General features: G+C 51.3%; 1 protein-coding gene across 5 annotated transcripts in view; it reads right to left on the bottom strand.

Annotated features, from left to right (window-relative positions):
• Positions 1 to 19136, bottom strand: part of ATP8B (ATPase phospholipid transporting 8B) — a 114961-nt gene that overhangs the window by 43026 nt on the left and 52799 nt on the right. Inside the window, exon 1 of one of the 5 annotated variants that reach the window (XM_077660316.1) lies at positions 15324 to 15793. The exons of the other annotated variants lie outside the window; for them this stretch is intronic. Within the exon in view, the coding sequence (XP_077516442.1) occupies positions 15324 to 15495 (172 nt within the window). The 5' untranslated portion in view covers positions 15496 to 15793. Of the gene's footprint in view, positions 1 to 15323; positions 15794 to 19136 lie in introns of those variants that run through there. 5 annotated transcript variants of the gene reach the window in all.

Genomic DNA, 19136 nt, shown 5'->3' with positions numbered 1-19136 from the left:
CTTTGCAGTACGTTGCTACACGCATCAAGTCAATATGGTGCTTATCAGAACGTTGCAACCCATTACTATGGTATGCACCAAGGGAAAGCCACCATCAAGAGCAGCTTTTTCTTATTTCAATTTTAATGTTAATTCTAACCAGAAACCGATGAAGTAATATATTTTCAGAATCAGATTTACATGAAAAAAATTATGACTACTTAAAAATTTTGGCGATTTTGGTGCGGTTTTCAGGAATTAATTTGGCAGTTAAAGGATTAAAGAAAAAAATCAATGTGAGGCAAAAATTGCCAGATAAATGCAGTTGCTGTTTAGACCTTAACATAATTGAAATTTTAAATGAAGAAAAGCTACATTGGTGCATGAACTAAACCACACTAGCAGCAGGATTTTACAGCTGTCAAGTCTTGACAAAAAGCACTTGCCCTTCACTTTAAAGAAAGGACCACTGACAAAGACAGGCCGTTAATTTTGCAGCAAAGTGGAAGCATTTTCTCACAGATTCACAAATTAATGCAAGATCAAAGATAAAGGCTGATTTGAGATTCGAAGAGAAGGTTGTGACATGCAAGAAGTGCAATTCTCTGTGCATGAACTTAACAACTGAAAATGTAGGGATACCACGCCATTATGCAGTGCTGCAGGCTGATATGCATACTTAGCTACATTTAGTGTATCTTTGATTGAGAGATAAGACTAACTGTTATCAAGTAAAACTTCACTGAGAATTCAGTAATTCTTCAGGGTTTAAAAAGAGATGGCTGGAATTGAACAGAAGCCAAAAGTACACTGGAATCCACCAATGTAATTTACACTAGCATGGCAGGAACAGTTAAAATGCTTTTATTTTAAAAAACACTCTTCCAAGAAAAACACCTGCTCCCAAGAAAAAAGTTAGTTCATCATGTTTCCACCGCAGCACAAATTTCTTTTGCCCGACCATCAGCAAGTGGACTTTATAACATGAACCAGCGCATAACATGCATCAGAGCAGGAATTCCTAGTTCATACTGTTTCTATACAATTACGTCACAGGCATTGTTCAATAATTCTTTCAGATAATCTTTACCACATGAAATACTGTTTAGATGAACATTAGCTTTCTACATCCATGAACGAAGAATTCACTTTTGTCTGAACTGGCACACTGATTAGGCTCAGAGTGTGCAAGACAGGCAGAAAGCAAAACAAACTGTTGCCTTGGTGTCATTTTCATAGAAAAAAAAGTGTTTACAAAGCTGGCCTTTTCACCCTCAAGCAAGACAATTAAAAAATGCAGGGACAATGAATAAACAAGCATACCATAAAAAGGACTCAGCCGAGCCATTTAATCACTTCCCAAAAATAAAATATGTGCAACATTTTTTGTGTAAATCTATATTATAATCAAATACACGAAGTGGAAAGCAGAATGAGTTTTGGCCAAGCACATTGATATAATGTTATGCCACAATCACTTTAGGGGCAAACCTAAAAAAAGAAACAACATTGCAAAGCTGGTTCTTTCCCTTGAAGTCACAAAGTTATGTTGGACCATGACTATCTAAAGTAATGCAAGGATCATGTTCACTTGGAGCCAGTTATGAAACCACTATATTCAGAAGAAAAAAAAAGCTTCAGAACAGTATTGCAAGAGTTCAAGCAACTCCTGCCAACACAGAGCTATTGTGTGCTACATGCATGCTCTCTCAATTTAATGTCATGAATACAGTAATAAAATTTGGCCCACATTAATGGCTTCTGTGGTGACCGTTAAACCTTGAAGGTTGCAGCTAGGGGCAACTCTTGGCATAATTTCATGACTGTAGCATTTGGCGAAAATTTCTGCCATAACATACAAAAAAAAGTGGAAACAAATATACGTTATTTTATAAGATTATTATTTCTCAAGCATTGTAGGTTAGCAGTGGTGGATAACTGCATGTTAATAAAAACGCCAGTATTACTGCACTTTATTAACAGTGAGTTGGCTAATTTTTGCACAGAAAAGATGGAAAGATACGCTACCATGTAGCCATACAACACAGATCAGGACGAGAGTACAGTTAGCACTTATCCAGTTAACAACAAGAAAGCGGTGCAAGGACAGGTGAAGTTGCACAAATCAATATGCATGTATACTGGCTGGAACGGACTTGTGGCTGGGCCTTCTAGCTCACTGATAAAGCAAAAAAAAATGCGACATGTCAAATACTGACCAACTTCCACGAAAAGTTCAACAAATGATGGCGTCAAAGGCCTGGACCACCGCTTGCATTAGTGCACAAGGGCACGGTGCACATCAAATGTGCCAGCACCAAAACTGAAGCAAAGAAACATTCAGGTTTCGAGGCTGGCACAACTGCGCTGCCCAAAAGTATCCACAATGCGCCGGGAAAAAAACAACAAAAGTCATGCGCGAGGAAACTCCAATCAAAGGCGCGATGAAGCCTTCTAACCAGCAGCGACAGCAGTTTAAGCTCGCGCTATACGGCCGCCGCCTATGCAAAGCTACGCACAGGACAGCAGAAAAAACAAGAACGACGAAAAGGCGGTCAGCAGTGCTGGGTCTACAGCGTACTTCCACGCGGCCATGGAACGCCCCCATCCGATCAGCACGTTGGCGGGAAGAAATTGGGGAAAAGAGGGAAGGGAGCATTAGTCCAGTTACCGGGAGAGGAGGAGGAAAGGAGAGAAAGAGTGGTCCGGAAGCAGCACCCCGCAGGTGCGGTCCAAGGCCGCCCCAAAGCACGCGGATCTTCCCTCCATCTACACCTACACCTGCTCTTTTATTCACGCCCTCGCGACGACGCCAAAGGGAAGAAAGGCACCCCCTCCCCCGTCGACGACAACGACGCGCGCGGGTCGCGTGCGGCGCCCAAATCTGGGTCAGGAAGCGATGTCCCTGTCGTGCCCGGACGCCATCAGCTCGCGGCGCGACCCGTTTCCCCCCCTCCCGCTGCTCCCCACAGATGACAGCAAACAGACCGCGACGAGCCGCGCGAGCATGCACGTATTACTTCGCCGGGCTCTCCCAGAAGGGAGCGGACGCCGTAAAAACGACCCTGCCGGCCAACATTTCACTCGACCACACATGCAAATCTCGCGTCGCCTACACAACACGGTCTCGCCCCGTGCGTTTCCGTTCCGGCCGGAGAATGGGCGTGAGATCGCGCGCCTTCAGAACAACGCGAATCGCTGGCGAGTCGACGTCCGATCTTTCCCCGCGTAATTTCACCGGGGCAGAGCACGGTTTGCTCGGACGCGGACAGTGATTGATTTGAGTGCGTATGCTGGCATATCCCAATTACCCGCGGTGCGCGCACTTTGCCTTTAGGACTCGCTTCTGCGCGCACGTGTCACACGGTATACTGGCAGGGACCCACTCCGTCGAACAGCGCACCCGGGGGCTAGAAGAACAAGGATCGGCAAGCGTTTAGTGCGCCAATTACGAGAACCAGCTGGTTTCCAGCGGGCTTTTAACACCACACAAGGTGGGATAGGGAAGTGTAGTCGGTATAAAGCCCCTCCCGCCTGCCTCTGTACGGCCGGAGTGTATCCTGTTTGTATAGACGCCAGCAGTGGTATACGCTGGTTGTTTCGCAGACACAGTCGTACGTGCACGCAGTGAACCCGAAGCGCAGGTTTGAAGACTGGACGTAGTCCACCTTGTGCAATCATCCCCAGCTTCCAGGAACCTTGGACGACAACAGGAAATATAACAACAACAACAAGAAGGTTAAATTAGGCGGAACGCGGCTGCAGGGATGTTCGCGCACATTCAGTCAAACTTTTACACGGGCAGAGGCCAGAACACCAGCTTTTTGGAGTACTGCGAACTGGCGCAGAAAGGCCGCGCTGTCGCTCCCTTGGTACATGTACCAGGTACGCACGGCAGTCCAGCGAGGAAGACGGGGCGCCCTTCGGAAAGGTCTACAACTACGGTGCCATCGCGGTCGTGTGCACGGGTGACGCCATGCTTTACCTGTGGCTCCGCGGAAGAAACGCGTCACATTGCTCTTGATCCTGGAGGTGGTGGAGGACCGGCGCCGGTCGATGTCCTGCACCATGTCGGACAGGCTGCCGTCGCAGGATACGATGCCGTTGCGCAGCTTGTCGTAGTCGGACTTGCCGTGTCAGAGAAACGAAATGAGAAAGAGATTGAAACACAATGACGCAGTCCGCAGAACGTAAACCGTCCGTGGGTGCGTTTTCTGGAAACCTTGTCAGCCAGTTCATTCGTGCCGCTGCTAACGTGACTGGTGCTCGCAGTGGTGGCTTCTACGCCAGGGATTCACTCTCACTCTTCCATGCTATGGGTCTTTCCGCAGGTGCAACAATAAAAAGGAGGGAAAGCCCGTGGCCACATTCGAAGACGGCTTTTGCGGCTGAAGTGCTCGGTGCGAATACGCTGGGTCGCCTCGGCACAAGACGCGTCGGTGCAGTGGTGACTCTGTATCTTGCTGAGCGACTTGTCTTCTGAGCCCGCTACGCTGGGCGGTGCATGCGAAACTACCGTCAATGCTAATTGTTTCATGCACTGCATTTGCTGTGGTGGTCCCGAACAGGTGCAGATGTGTACCTCCCCGTCTTCGGAAGCTCGGCATGCTTGGGTGCAGCGCTAAGGCGCCGGGAAGCTCACTTTCCATTCGCTACATTCCTTCGAAAGTGCTCTCTACGTTGGGCAGCACAATGCGAATCGCCTGACTACGGCGTTTCCGTGGAAATGGCAGTGTGCGCTACTCAGGCTGACTGGCGAAAAAGCAGAAAAAAACCCCCAACCTTCTAAGCCGGCGGCAAAGTGTTTCTCTCTCGCTGTCAACAGGCAGCTGTATGCCGCGAAGGTTTTCTCTTCAATCATGCTCCGCCAAAGGGCACTTTGCTGCTAGACAATGGTGCAGTGCGACAAAGCCAACTTGCTGTGTAGCAAGTCGCGAGGGCGACTTGGGCACATGCATCAAGTCGCTGCCTTGCAACTATAGGTTAGGTTAGGTTAGGTTTTAGGTTAAGTTAGGTTTCATCAAGTATTTATGACCCCGAAACTTTTACGTTTTCTTTAGACTTTAGACATACTTGATGTCTACTACGGCGAACAAATGAAACGCAAAAGGGGCGAATTCAGACACGGACCACAAAATTAGAAGATTTAATCTCATAATGACTAAATAATGACGTTGCTAATCATCGCTTCGAAAGCGTAGTTAGCGCTTTCCGAACTGAATACGGAACCTGACTGCATTGCTTGTCATTCGGTTATTATTTTTGTATTTCAGCGCTCGCGTTTAAATTTTCTCGTTCGCATTTCTAGAGCGTCTTCCCGTATAACCAGCTTGGATGAACTAGTTGCGTCGTCTGCCGGAAATTACATTTTTGCGCACGACCCGTCGTTGTATATAAACTACACGGCGAATTCGGGCAAAGCTACGTAAAAGCGCAGAAGCTCTACTCTACTGAAAGTTAGTTCTCCTGATTCTGCCCCCCCCCCCCCCCCCCCCCCCCTTGTTGGTAGCATGCGCAACGGGGCCTTTATACTTCTGACCATAACTGTACGTGCCTGTACATGGCCGCTTAATGCGCCAGTCAAGAAAGAAAAAGTACTCGCATAAGGTAAAACAATGAGCAAAGTACCTCCAATTTGTGTAGCGCTAACTGCTGACAGCAAAAAAAAAAAAAAGACGCAGCAAAGATTGGCGATTTTAGCTGTTGACTTGAACCGTCCCCACACCAAACGGGCGGCTTTCTCGTACCGGTTAGTCAACCAATATTAAATGCCGGTGCGTCATTTTTCAAAAAGAAATGGGTGATCGGTCACAACAGTTGAAAAATTCCGGTTTTCCGCTTCGGAAGTATTCCGATAGCAAGCGTCTGCGAGAAAACAGCTGTTTTTCATCATGCTCAGCGTAGCAATCCGTTCAAGAGCACTCGCGATCGCATCAGCATGCTTATAATGTTTCGTGGCGTTTTTCCGACAAGTGCAAGGTCTCCCCGTCCAGAAATTTTCATTTCTGCCAGCGATACCAAATACCACTTAAAGGCAAAAAGAAACAGTGCAACCGGTACGAAGAAACGGAATGAAACAATGCTCCCATAAACCCTAGCGAAGCAGCAGCGCATTAAGCCCCTTTTCGCCCGAACAGCCAGTGATGACGCACAAGCCAGCCCGGATGTGCGCATGATAACATCAGGGCCCTAATACTATACACGCGTTCATTTCGCGACACATCCACACTGCTTGAGCATCTACATATCGACCCATTGGCACGATTATGGAAGACGTTCGAAAACACAGGACTGCAAACACAACTGCACAGAGTTACCACCCGGAACGGCCAGGAATAGGTGTACGCTATGCTCACGCGCTGTCCACACACAAAAGGGAGCACCTGAGAGTAATACCCCGCTCAGAAAGACGACAGCCGTGTCCAAGGTTTGATTGCCCGCCGCGGTCGTTCAGTGGCTACGGCGTTCGGCTGAGTTCGCGGATCGATCGCGGCCGCGAAGACCAGGTTTCGATTGAACCGAAATGGAAAAAAAAAAGTGCCTGTGTTCTGTACAACGTCAGTGCACGTTAAGGAACCCCAGGCGGTGAAAGCTTATCCAGAGCCTTGTATACTACGGTGTGCCTCATAGACCACAGCGTTTGCTGCGCCACAGAAAGCCCCTTAACCATTAACCACCTGTTAAACTGCGCTGTTAAAAGAGACACGCATGCCATGCTATCCACGAAAATGCTCCATCCGATGGAACTCCGGCGAAATGCACTACATATTCTCCAAGACGCTCAGGTGCTCTACACGTTTCAGTGAAATGCGCCCTACGAGAAACCCCTTACACGCAATACAAAGAAATTCGGCTTCAAAGAAACCCCGTACCGTACGACGTTGTCTTCAACGAACACCTGGCACATATGAAGCGTGCCGCTGCATGCAACTAATCCGGTGACGGGCTACTGTTGGTTTGGTTTAGTTTATGGGGGTTTAGCGACCCAAAGCGACTCAGGCTATGAGAGACGCCGTAGAGAAGGGCTCCGGAAATTTCGACCACCTGGGGTTCTTTAACGTGCACTGACATCGCACAGTACACGGGCCTCTAGAATTTCGCCTCCATCGAAATTCGACCGCCGCGGCCGGGATCGAACCCACGTCTTTCGGGCCAGCAGCCGAGTGCCGTAACCACTCAGCCACCGCGGCGGCTCGGCTACTGTTGACCCAACTCAATTTATATGTTAGTGAAGTGACTGCCGCCACAAAAATAAACAATCCAAGTTTACAGCGGTGACGGTCTCATTCCTACCCCGACAGTTCATACACAACTACGTTACCCTGATTTTGGCCACTGTTTGTACAGTCCAGCCTCGTTATAACGGAACGGTTTATAACGAAATAATGGATACAACGGAGGAATGACGATTCCCCTTGGAAGCTCGGTCAACACGGGCTGTAACGAAGCTACGGCTATAACGAAGTAATCGCCGGGCCCCTTCAACTTCGTTATAACGAGGTTCAACTGTAGTTGTTCTGTTGTAGCCCTTGTGACCTGACCACCGCAAAGCCGTACGTCTGCCCTGTGAGACACGCGCGCACCGCATCAGCTGCACGGATGCTGAATCCGAGAAGCCCTTCGAGAGAAATCTCACCCTCGCCCTTGCGGGATGCTCGGCCAGGCCTATAGAAGACCGCGCAGCGCGCGACTGCTTCGCCAAAGACACGGAGCGTATACGGGCGTAATTAGGAATATGGGTCGAGTCGCAAGCGAGCTTCTGGCGACAGCTAGACTGCAAGAAAAAAAAAAGGGGGGGGGGGGGAGGAAACAGGCAGCTTTTTCGTCGAAAGCTCGGGGCGGCAAACGAGCTCCCCGTGGAAACCGTCCCAGCAGCTCCCACCGGATGTCTGAGCGGCGCGCTCGCAATTTACGCGCGGATTGGAGGGAACACCGAAATGACGCCGACGAGGCTCGGGACGGTAGAGAGAAAAAAAATAACAATAAAAGAGAGAAACGGAAATCAATGCGTCACGTGCGCACTGGCGGGACGGGATTGGTGTGCCGAAAAAGACCGCAGCTGAAGGTGAAAGCTGAGTTCTGCGGCACGCGGAGCACGCTCCTGACTTAGAACTTTCCTAACCCGCATTTGTTCTGTTGTCTCACATATGTCGGCGGACACCCGAACCGCGCCGGATGGGAAGAGATAAAGGAGGGAATGAAAGAAGAAAGGAAGAAAGAGGTGCCGTAGTGGAGGGCTCCGGAATAATTTCGACCACCTGGGGATCTTTAACGTGCACTGACATCGCACAGCACACGGGCGCCATTTGCGTTTCGCCTCCACCGAAACGTCGCGGTCGGGTTCGAGCCCGGGTGTACTATCACCCAGCCCTGGCTGCAGTCTTTAATGGTTGACAGAAGATGTGCGCCTGGCATTGCAAGCACGAGCCCATATTATGCCAATGCGAAAGCAAGCACGTCGGATTATTTCATTCTTGGTTGGCGTTCTTGGCTCGGTTAAATTTCGTTCCCAACCGGAGACCTCTGTCGAATGTTTTCTTCCGAAGCACGCATTATACAGCGTTCAACCAATGATCACTCCATAATTAAGAGCGACAAGCACACTTCTTCTATCTAGACAATGCACCTCTGCACAGATATGTAAACGAACCAATGAAATATGTAAGAAGTCGGGAGATTGGGGGGCTGAAGCTCGCTCTGGAGGCAGCCACAAGCAGTTTACGAGCAGGCTCGCGCGCGCAAACAAGCTCGCCCATCGCTGCCGCGGCGCCTGTCCCCGAAGTGCGAGCGCGATACGGCGGCGGCCGCAGCTGCTGCCAGACAGCAAAGCCTGAGTCACGCGCTTCCCGAAATCGCCCAGGCACGATCGGAGGAGAGGGACCAACTGCGAAGAAGAGAAGAGGCCCGATGCACACTGCACGCACGAGTACGGTGCAGCGCGGAGGTGACGGAAAGACGAGAGAAAACGCCTCTAAAAAAAAGAAAAAGACGTGCTGCGGGACAACTTTACCGCGTTTGACTGTTCTCACTAAAATCCGACAGCTGGGGCGTTCGCACCTTTCTTGATGGCATTATATTCTAAACACGAATACGCCTGCATGGGAGTTACAGGGAGTGCGCTATTGGGGACAGCTTACTCCTTGTTTACTCCTTTCTGTTTAGAGTGTAGGATAGCAAAGGACACTTTCATTGCTGAGTGGCTGTAAGTTTGAGTATTGTATTCCTGCGACTACGATTCAAGTTCGTGTCGTAACTGACAATGTCGCACGTCGTGGGATCGCCCTATACGGCGCCAATCCTTAAGCGTTCCTTCAGTGACGCGGTGAAACCGGCCTTGCAGAATCCTAACGCCGCATGAAGAAACTCGCCGCAGTCAGCAGTGACGGCAACACTCGAATCGCATTTTCCACGCCGTACTCGCAGGATAAAGCTGCTGAGTTGCAGCGGATACGTTTGCCAGAAAGGTATGATTAGTTAAATCGCGTTTTTTTTTTGTTTTCGCGCCACAGCCGTATTGACACTAAGCAGGGCGCGGTAGAGGGGTTCCGGACAAATCTCGACGGTCTCTGTCAAGGCGCGCCGAAACCTCAGCACACGAGTGTCGTTCCATTAGAAGGCTCGCATCGAGAAAGGATGCAGGCCAATCCAGGATGCGCGCCAATAACATGAGAGCATGGAATGCAGCATAAGACATTCCTTTATGCCACTCTTTTTCGTTGCGGTTCTCTCGCAAGTCCGCGCACTATTCAGGGCTACTTTTTTTCCTGTTCATCTTCTCCCGAGCTCGACTGGGTACCGCGGACAACCTATGGCCGCCTCCGCGCCGCGCGCTGGCTTTGCCCATCACGGGACTAGGGAGGCGCTGCTCCGGCGGCACTTAGGCTTAAGGGAGCAGACGGACAGGTTCGTCTCCGTAAACGATTCGCCTCCGTGTTCTTGTACTTCCAAGCCAGCAGACCAACGCTGGCTTATCCAGCGCGCGGTGGAGGCCGCGGCATCCCAAAGGATCCCCGCCGACCTCCTCTAAGTCAGCGCAACCGGTCCTTTGACTGGTCCCCTGTTTTTGGGCGCAATAAAAGAGTTTACCTACCTACCTCCGTGTTCTCTCCGTTCTCGCATCCAGGTCACCCGCGGCGCGCCGTCAAGATAAAAGTATTTCATACTTAAAATATGTGTGCAAGAGAAAGCTACAATGTAGACGTTAAACGAATTCCATGCATTAAAAGAACGAAAAAACAAAACGCGCACGCCGGAATCTGAACCAGCAAGCTCGTGCTTTAGCAGTAGAAAACACCAGAGCCACTATGCTAAAAACCACCGGCCTGCTCATACGGCCAAGCTCGAAAACGGGCCCGGGATGTCAGCCGGCACCGACGGCAGGATAATGACGTGATTGTGGGTGTCCGCCGCGCTGGGATCCCGCAACGCGACGCGGACAGAGGCGGCCCGGATCGTACATGTGATACGTCTCCATCCCAGCTGCTCGGCCCTGCTCCTTCCGAGCACCGACCGCGCGCTCTCGTCACGGCCTGGTGTCGCCGTATCCTTGATCACATGAGAGAGGCGTCCCCGCGATTACGAAGCTCCGAGAAGGCTCCTGAGATCCCGCCACGCATGCACGTACAAACACAATGTACACACACTACAGGCAGAAGCCACTCGGCAAACTAATAGCTTTGGAAGTGTATAACTCTCTGGAGTAATTAATGTCAGCTAAAGCAGGGTGATTCCAGACGGACAATTCCCCCTCCTTCGCTTCACTGTCTTCTCTCACACGAACAAGCGAAAACGTGCACAGAAGAGATGGACAGAGTAAACTTTATTACGACGCAGCACTAAATGTTGGGGTAGACCTTGTGCTGTGACATGGGCGAGAAACGCAGCACAACTGCTAACGATGACCCCATGCCCCCATCCACAAAAGTGTGCTGCGCGCCACACGATTCCTCAAAAGTGATTCCGCATCGCTCGCTGTTTAACCAGGGATTAACTATACTTCGCATCGACTTGAGCAGCACGGTTCCACGACTACAAACCAACGTGTTCCAAGATCTGAGTTTTCAATCAATGTGGGTTCACTTTGCCATCTGTTTGCTGACCGAGACCTCCGTTGGGCTCTGCTGTACTGAGATGTCTCGGTTTATTAACACCTCTAGACGTGAGACCCTTATTCACTACAAATATATATCGCGACATTATAGTGAAAGAAAAAAAAGCTCAATTTAGTGGAACGTCGAGAGTTCCGTCGATAAAACCTTTCGAAACTTTTTCACGCATTACGCTGAACTAAAAAAAAAAAAATCCGACAGCTTCATTTCGTAACCTGGCTTTCGCACCCACGCGGATACGAATTACGATTATGAAAATACTTCCTAAAAAAAAAGACTCCTAAACGGTCATGCGATCATACAGATAACGCAGGCGCAGGACCTGGTAGTACTGCACTTAACTACGAAGAGAAAGGGGCAAAGTAGCACATGTGTGGAGAGGACTGCACGCACGTTCGCGCACGCGTAAACAGACGCGGCTCGCCGGAAGAAGAGGGCAGCCGACTGAAAAGGGAACGGCACTTCTCCGAAAGCATGCCCCCCCCCCCCTCCCCCCCCCCCCCCCCCCCCCCCTCGAAAGGCCATTGTGCCCGATCGTGCCGCAGCACTGGACCGCTAGCGAGAATGATTTGTGGTCATGGCTGCGGGGAGGGCTGCCAGCAAAAGGAACAGCGGCCGCTGCACGCAACGACGCTGAAAGAAGAGTACGCGCAGAGTGCCCTGTCTCTGTCCGCGGATACGTTTAATTGAATTGCCACGGGCGATGTACCATAGTACTTTGCTAACTGTACAGGTGGGACAAAATGTAAACGAAGCATAACCTAATGTGACCTAATCGCATTTACCACGTAACATGTCGCATTTATAGCCGCGAGTACGCACTCCAAACACGAATACGCGTATACGGGAGTTAAAAAAGAATAATATTTCTTCTCTCACTCCCTCCTTTATCCCTTCCCTTACGGCGCGGTTCAGGTGTCGGCCGATATGTGAAACAGATACTGCGCCATTTCCTTTCCCCCAAAACCAATTTTCATTTTCAATAAGCTGTCCTCTAGCGCATTCTCTTTTATAAAAAAAAAAGTGAGCTATAGGACAGCTAACTCCCTTTTTACTCATTTCTGTTTAGAGTGCACAAACTCAGCCCCGTTTCTTCCGAAGCTCTGCACCAGTTTGAAAAGAGGGTGGTCGGATTATACCAGAACCAGCCTGCAGGAAAAACTTTTTTCCTTTTGTTTCCTTAGGGGTGCATGTGAAGAAGGCCTCGAGGGCAGGACACTCATACGTGCCGACGGCGTTCGCTCTCATACAAACGGCAGATGAAATGCGTGCAGTTCTCTGGAGTACGTTTTCTTTTTTTGGATATATATTACAGGATAAGCGAAGCTAACAAACTCAAGGTAAACATGAAATCAAGGTGTCTGTTTCAAACGGCACAGAAATATTTTTGAAACCTGCGTGCGCGTGTCTTCGAATTTAAACAAAGCAAACACCGTGAAAAAGCCCACAGCCCCGCTAGGTGCGGAACGATTTACATTGTCAACAACGAAAAAGAATTATGTTACGATCGTTATTACAGCTTAACGATTGTAGAGCCGAACTGAGCACTACTCGTTTCAGAAGCGTCACACCCGACGTTGGCGAACCCACAAACAGCTTCGGCAAGCCGCGCAGGCGAGAGACGCTCGCGATTCTCGTGGCGTTCCTCTCTCGGCGCACACCGCGATGTGCAGCTTGCGAGTCAATTAGGCTCTGCCCCTGATTGACAGCGGCGGCAGCTTGAGGCGCGATCTCGGGGGGAGCACACTCGTGGGAAGAGGGCGGCGGAATTGACCAGCGATTCCCTCGGTCGACGTCGCTCCCCTTACTTTAGCGCAATCAATGCGGCCAACTGAACGGAACGGAGCGAAAGCTAATGCACCGGACTGCCCCGCCGCTTACGTGGCAAGCGAGACGTATGGAGAGGGAGCAGGGGAGGGTATCAGCAGCGCAAACATTGGACGGAAGTTCCCGGTGGGAACGCGGCGAAACGACAAACGACGCGTCCCTATCGCGGAAACACCGCGCGTTGCCTCCCGGGGCTGCAAGCGGCCCTCGCGCTCTTCGTGTAATCGTACGGCGTCGCGGGGTAAAAAAAGAAAAGAAATGAGGGTTGAGTCGCATCTAACGTTAACGCATAGTCTCAACGCAAGTGATCAGTCAGTAGCTATTTAATCAAAATGGGGCTGACACGACGGCCTAGTTAAGGAGTGGGGGAGCGTACGGCACCCAAGAGTGGCGAACTCGACTGACACGGATGAGCGTACCGAAAAATCGCGGTCACCCATAGTTTCGGTTTCCTCGCCTCGGCGAACGGGCACAAATGAGGAAAGTTCGGCCACAAATATGAGGCTCGTCTTCGCAGGACACGCCTCTTGCAGCTCTTCTAGCCGTTCCGTTCGACAACCGAAGGCACGCGAGACAAGGATGAGCTGTGCACTGAGGGCGGAAGAGGAAGTACGAGTGCTATAGCCGACCATGCATACAAGACGCCACATGCGCTACACGCACCACGACACGTGGCCTTCGTACAATAAACCCTCTGTAAATGGCCGCCTTATTAGCGCGAAATTGTCGAATACTCCTGCCTGCTAATGACACGGCCGTTACAATGAAGCTTTGACCAGTACAGCCTTTATCGGCTTCCTGTAAATCAGGTACAGGGAGTCTCTATCTTGGCTGGAAATAATTCTCATTGAAGTGAAGACAAGCCATGAGCAACAGGTTAAGTAAAAGTAGGGGCCAAATTCCCAGAAAATGACCAGAAAACTACTACGTTCTTAACAGCAAGGCCAACGTAAACTCAGAGTACTTCAATGGCCATTTTTTAAAGTTCAACGGATTTTAAACTGAAAAAGGGCAATATATCGATACGAAGGTGCCTAGGAGAATTTCAATAATTTTTCATAGGCCAATACTCGAGAAATCACAATGTACCCTTGATTTCATCCTTATTATAATGAAACTGCAATATATGCAATGTTAAAATTCCGCAATGAAATGTGAAGGAACTAATTTATTCATTCTAAATTTCACCCGATATACAAAACGCGCGTTGACTGTAATTTGGCACACCAGCTGACAACTGTATCACCCAAGAGCACGTGCTTCTGTTGGCTTACCCGAAGATTCAGACGGCGACAATCTTCTCGTTGCAAACCTTGTGTATGACGCCTGCGATAGCAGCTAAACCGACTGTTCGGACCAGCGGAGACTACGCTGTCAAGATGCGGTGGTAACATTTGTAAGGGCAGCTCCCTTTCTACGTTCCTACTTAGCTGCCAGTGCACACCGACTCTTTCACAGGCTAACCAGGGCTCCACTCATGCTGACCCCGACAATGGTCGATGCCTATGCAGCTTGTCAAAAGAAAAGAAAACCCCTTTCATCCGGAATATACCTAGATTATGTACGCCCTATGCCTGCACTACTCACATCGTCACTATTTCTCGAGCAGCGTTTCTCAATGCCGCACTTATTAACAATTCCGCATGCTTAAGGCATCTTATTTTTTTCCCTGGAATCGGGAAATAAATACGCGCGTTGAGGGGGACGCCACGTGTACCAAAGGTATAAATACACCTTTCAAACCGCGACTGCAGGCCTCGCCCCGTAACGAACCTCCACACCTGAATTCCCTTCGCTACAGGCGAAAAGACGAAGCAGCCAAATTAAAGTAAAAACTGGCAAGCCCATAGTGTGCCACCACGTGGAAGAAAATTGCGGCCGATGGCGCCTTTCGAGCTAACGACGGCTCACGCATTGCGTCCCGTCGTGACGGAGGGAACCGCTTTTCACGATAGAAACCGCACGCAGAGTGCAGCAGTGGTTTGGTCGCGCCACCGCGCGCAGTCAGAGGTGCTACTCTAGCAGTACGGTGAGACTGTGCCACGTAGTCAGCGGACTGCCGGTCTACTGTTGGCGGCAATGCGAGAGATCTCAAGGAAAACGCACCTAAACGGAGCCATGGCTTCCAGTCTGCCGTTCAGTCTACATGGCACACGTGGCCTGATGACAGCATTTAGCCGGCGCCTAAACTAAGCCTGCAAGGTCCCCTCGGAAAATGACGTATCCGTGAGAACTATCTCCGAGGCTGAGCGCGCCGACCACCGGACAAACAGACGAAGCCACCGCCTTGAAGGAGTGAAAACAACGTAAGCGAAGCACCAGACTGACAGCATAGTGCAAGAGCACCAGCAGGGGAAATGCGCGTAGTCCCAGCTGTCAAGCGAGGAGCAGGAACGGGAGCGCACTCACGCCTCGCGCTGGGTCGGTACTCCTGGCTGGGCGCGTACTCCTCCAGCTGGTGGTCGGCGGGCGGCGCGTCCACGAACGAGGCCCGCCGACGCGCCGCGGCGCTCGACCGTCGGCGCTCGCTCAGCGTCGGCAGCGGCGGAGGCGGCGACTCGCGCTTCAGGGGCATCAGCATCTTGGCGCGCCCTGCTGCTCTCGCCGCTCGACGACACCGCCCGCACCCAAGTCGTGGCCGGAGAGAGCGCGCGGTTTCCCGCGGGGGCTGCTGCTGCTCGTGCTGCGACCGCGGCCGGCGGCGGCGCGAACCGCGGCTCAGCGGCGACCCGTCTCTCGTGAAGTCCGGGGCGCGCGCGAGGGGGTCCTCTATGGGGCGGCAGGCCCCGCCCTGGGGCACGGCAACGCCTTTCCGGACACGGAGCCAAGGGCGCGCCGCCTGATGGATGGCGGCCCCGCCACGCGCCCCATCAGCTGTGCGTGCGTCCTACGCCCATCGGCTCGCCACGCGACCCGTGTGAGGAACGCCGATAAATTGAGCTCGTACGACGCCATGCACAGCGTTCAGGGGCAATGACGACACAACTGCTCCGACGTTGTTTTGCATGGCGCAGGTGCCGCACGTTAGTTAAGCCATCCCGCGTTCGATGCATCCGCCACTTCCCCGCGCGCACGGCTGTGTCCCAAGGAAGAAAAAAGAAGCGCTCTGAAAACACTGCTTACCGCCTGTACAAACACGCCAGCGTTAGACGAGCGACGGGCAAGGAGGGAAACAACGGAAAGAGGCCGGAAACAGCGAGCTGCCAAACTGCCAGCGCTTATCTATCAAGAAGCCACAGGAGGAGTGCGCGCTTCCCAAGGAAGCCCTTCAGCCCTCGAGGTTAGCCCTGGTAGACCATGCAAGCCGGTCAAGCACCCATTCGAGCACGGCACCCATGCATGGACCCGCCGCGGTGGCTCAACGGCACTGGCGATTGGCTGTTGAGAGCGATGTCGGGGAACAGAATCCCAACCGCGGAGGCCACACTTCTGGGTAGCGCTCCGCTACAGCAACTCTTTCTCCCTGCCTCCCAAGGCGCAGCTCAGCGACCCACCACAATAAAAAAACGAAAAAAGAAGCAATCCTTCGTTTCCTTCCAAAGCATTCACATTTGTATATTTACTTCGCTTGCCGCGGGTACGGATCCTGACATGTTCTGATCTGTCTTGCAGTCATAAGACCAACAAATCGCAGTCGTACCATGTATCCGCGAGACCTTTGGTTTGGTTTATGGGGCTTTAAAGCCCCAAAGGAACTCAGACTATGGGGGACGCCGTAGTGAAGGGCTCCGGAAATTTCGACCACCTGGGGTTCTTTGACGTGCACTGACATCGGCACAGTACACAGGCCTCTAGAATTTCGCCCTCATCGAAATTCGACCGCCGCGGCCGGGCTCGAACCCGCGTCTTTCGGGCCAGCAGCCGAGCGCCGTAAGCACTGACCCACCGCGGCGGCTCTGCTAACGACGACACCCTTAATCTCGCCACGGAAAGAGAACAAACACCGGCTCGCGTGCTCACGCTGCAGCGCCGCTAAGCTGTGCGCTTTCTCCACGCGTAATACATCTTCGGGACTATCGCAAGCAGAGGTGAATCGCCGGACGGCCGCCGCCCACACGAGTTCCCGCTAACACAATGAACTCCCGGGAGAGCCCGCAGCGATAACAAGAAAAAAAGAAAGCCCTTCTCGTCGGAACCCTCATGACGCGTCACCCGGCGGCAATAATCGAATCCCACACAGGGGCACCTGGGACGGACTGTAGGGCGTCTCGAAGCGGTGAGAAAAGGATTCCGATATAAACCGGGACCCATATGCGTGAGCAGCCTGCATAACAGGTCGCCGCGGCGCGACACGAACACTGGAGAAGAGCGCGTTGCAGCCGCCCCAGCCGCAATGCGTTCTCCGACCGAGATGACGTGTCTCCCACAGCAATGGACAAATCTTCACCTCTTATATAGCTGTATAAGAATGATAACTCGTCGCCATTATAAAAACAGCTCGCATCGCGCGAGCTAGACATCACTTACGCTTTAAACTTGTCTAAGGGGAGATTTAGCCTCCAAGCAAGAAAAGTGGTGATAAAAGGTCTTGGCTATCGAGAAGGAATTCCCACTGGCGCCCCGCAAGCTGCAGCGGCGAGAGCTTCACCTCCGTCCCCACACGAACGCAGCGTCTCCGGATTCAAACTTGAGGCCAGGGTTTCGAGAAGAAGCGAAATTCAAGATACACGATCATTCGCAAAAACAAACTGCGCGAAAAGAAGAAAAAAATGGAGGGGACACCTAAGCTCCGCACATAAGCATATTACGCGATAACGTCAATGGATTAATGCTCACATATGCGGGGGTGGCCATTCTCTACTTAACATCCTGGGAGTACTCACACCACTCCTGGCGCAGTGGTGCAGCGGCTAAGCGATGACCCTGCGATGGCAGGTGCTGCCACTGGCGGGGCTTGTGAGACTCGGGTTGCTCTCCCTGACCAACTTCTCGCGACCAATCACTAATTTAAATGCCACCTGCCACGGTGCGCAGTTTGCTTACAATCCGGTGGGCAGGTTGTGAGGACGCCACAAGGTTACGTGACCTGGGTGGCCCTCCTGCCTCCTAGGTTGCCTCTATTGAGATTTTTCATGAATTTTTCCCACACGGTCAACAATTCCGACGCCGCCGGACTTTCTGCGGCACAAACTCCTTAAAGCTATCTCGTTAAAAGAAATACTCACTACATCGGAGTGCCTGGCCGACTGGGGCGCTCCTGCACCGTCGTCCACGCCGCAGCACACCTACGTTCGGCGGCGAAGCTGCGATAAGGCACCCAAGCCGAATAACGAACCAGACAGCTCAGCATCGCGGTGCAATTAACGCTCGTCAGCGGCGCGTTATCGCTCGAAAGCCGAGTACTTGGTGCACTATCTCTGCTCCAGGACGCGAGCCAAGAAGTAAGGTTACATAGTATACGCTACAGGACACGCACACGCGATGGCTGGAACCACCTTTACGCGCATAAATATAGGTGCGCACCACTTTCACAGTTCGTTAAGTTGGCTTTTCCACGCTGCATGCTGCCTTCATAATGTCGTAACTGGCCACCAGTTAAACTTAGGATAAAGTTGTTCTACGGAAACTACGTTGAGATGTACCGCTTTATAAAACACACGAAGCGTCTGGGTATAAAAAAAAATGCTGTTCAGTCATTAGAACAGAATATAACGCTGAGGTGTAGGCGGCTTTATATTTATGCACGAGGCCCATTGAGCCCTGTAACTACTTCAACCCCGCACATTTTGGCACGTAAAAGCACGAAACTGTTCCAGGTAATCAGTGCTTCCGCAAGCGACTGCGATCTTTTCAGAATTTAATGCAGTGCCAATACTGAAGAAAGAAAAGAAACGAACAGGAACTCGTGAAAAAAAAGGTTAATGAAGCAGACCGTTAATTGGCGCTGGAACGGCGACAAATGACTTCGTCCCCGTGCTGTGCCGTATTAGCGATAGAACACCAGACAGGAAGATTGCAGCGAAGAAAATTTTTCCACTAAGCACAAAAAAGAAAAGCAAAAGAAAGAAGCATAATTTATTCACCCTTAAAGGATCCTAGGCTGCGACATTACATAAAGGGGATATGTCAGCGGTCAATAATAAACCTCGGAATGTTCGTGCTATATGCCCCACTAACCGACAGGAACCAAAACGAAAAGCCCATTCGCAAACTCTGAGCACCGAACAACGATTCCCAGCAGGGAGACCTGTTGGTCAGAGGGATCAATGCACGGCTGCAGAG

The sequence above is a fragment of the Amblyomma americanum genome, chromosome 3 (genome assembly GCF_052857255.1).
Source record: "Amblyomma americanum isolate KBUSLIRL-KWMA chromosome 3, ASM5285725v1, whole genome shotgun sequence".
Classification (NCBI taxonomy): Eukaryota; Metazoa; Arthropoda; class Arachnida; order Ixodida; family Ixodidae; genus Amblyomma; species Amblyomma americanum.
This window is presented reverse-complemented; position numbering and strand designations above follow the sequence as displayed.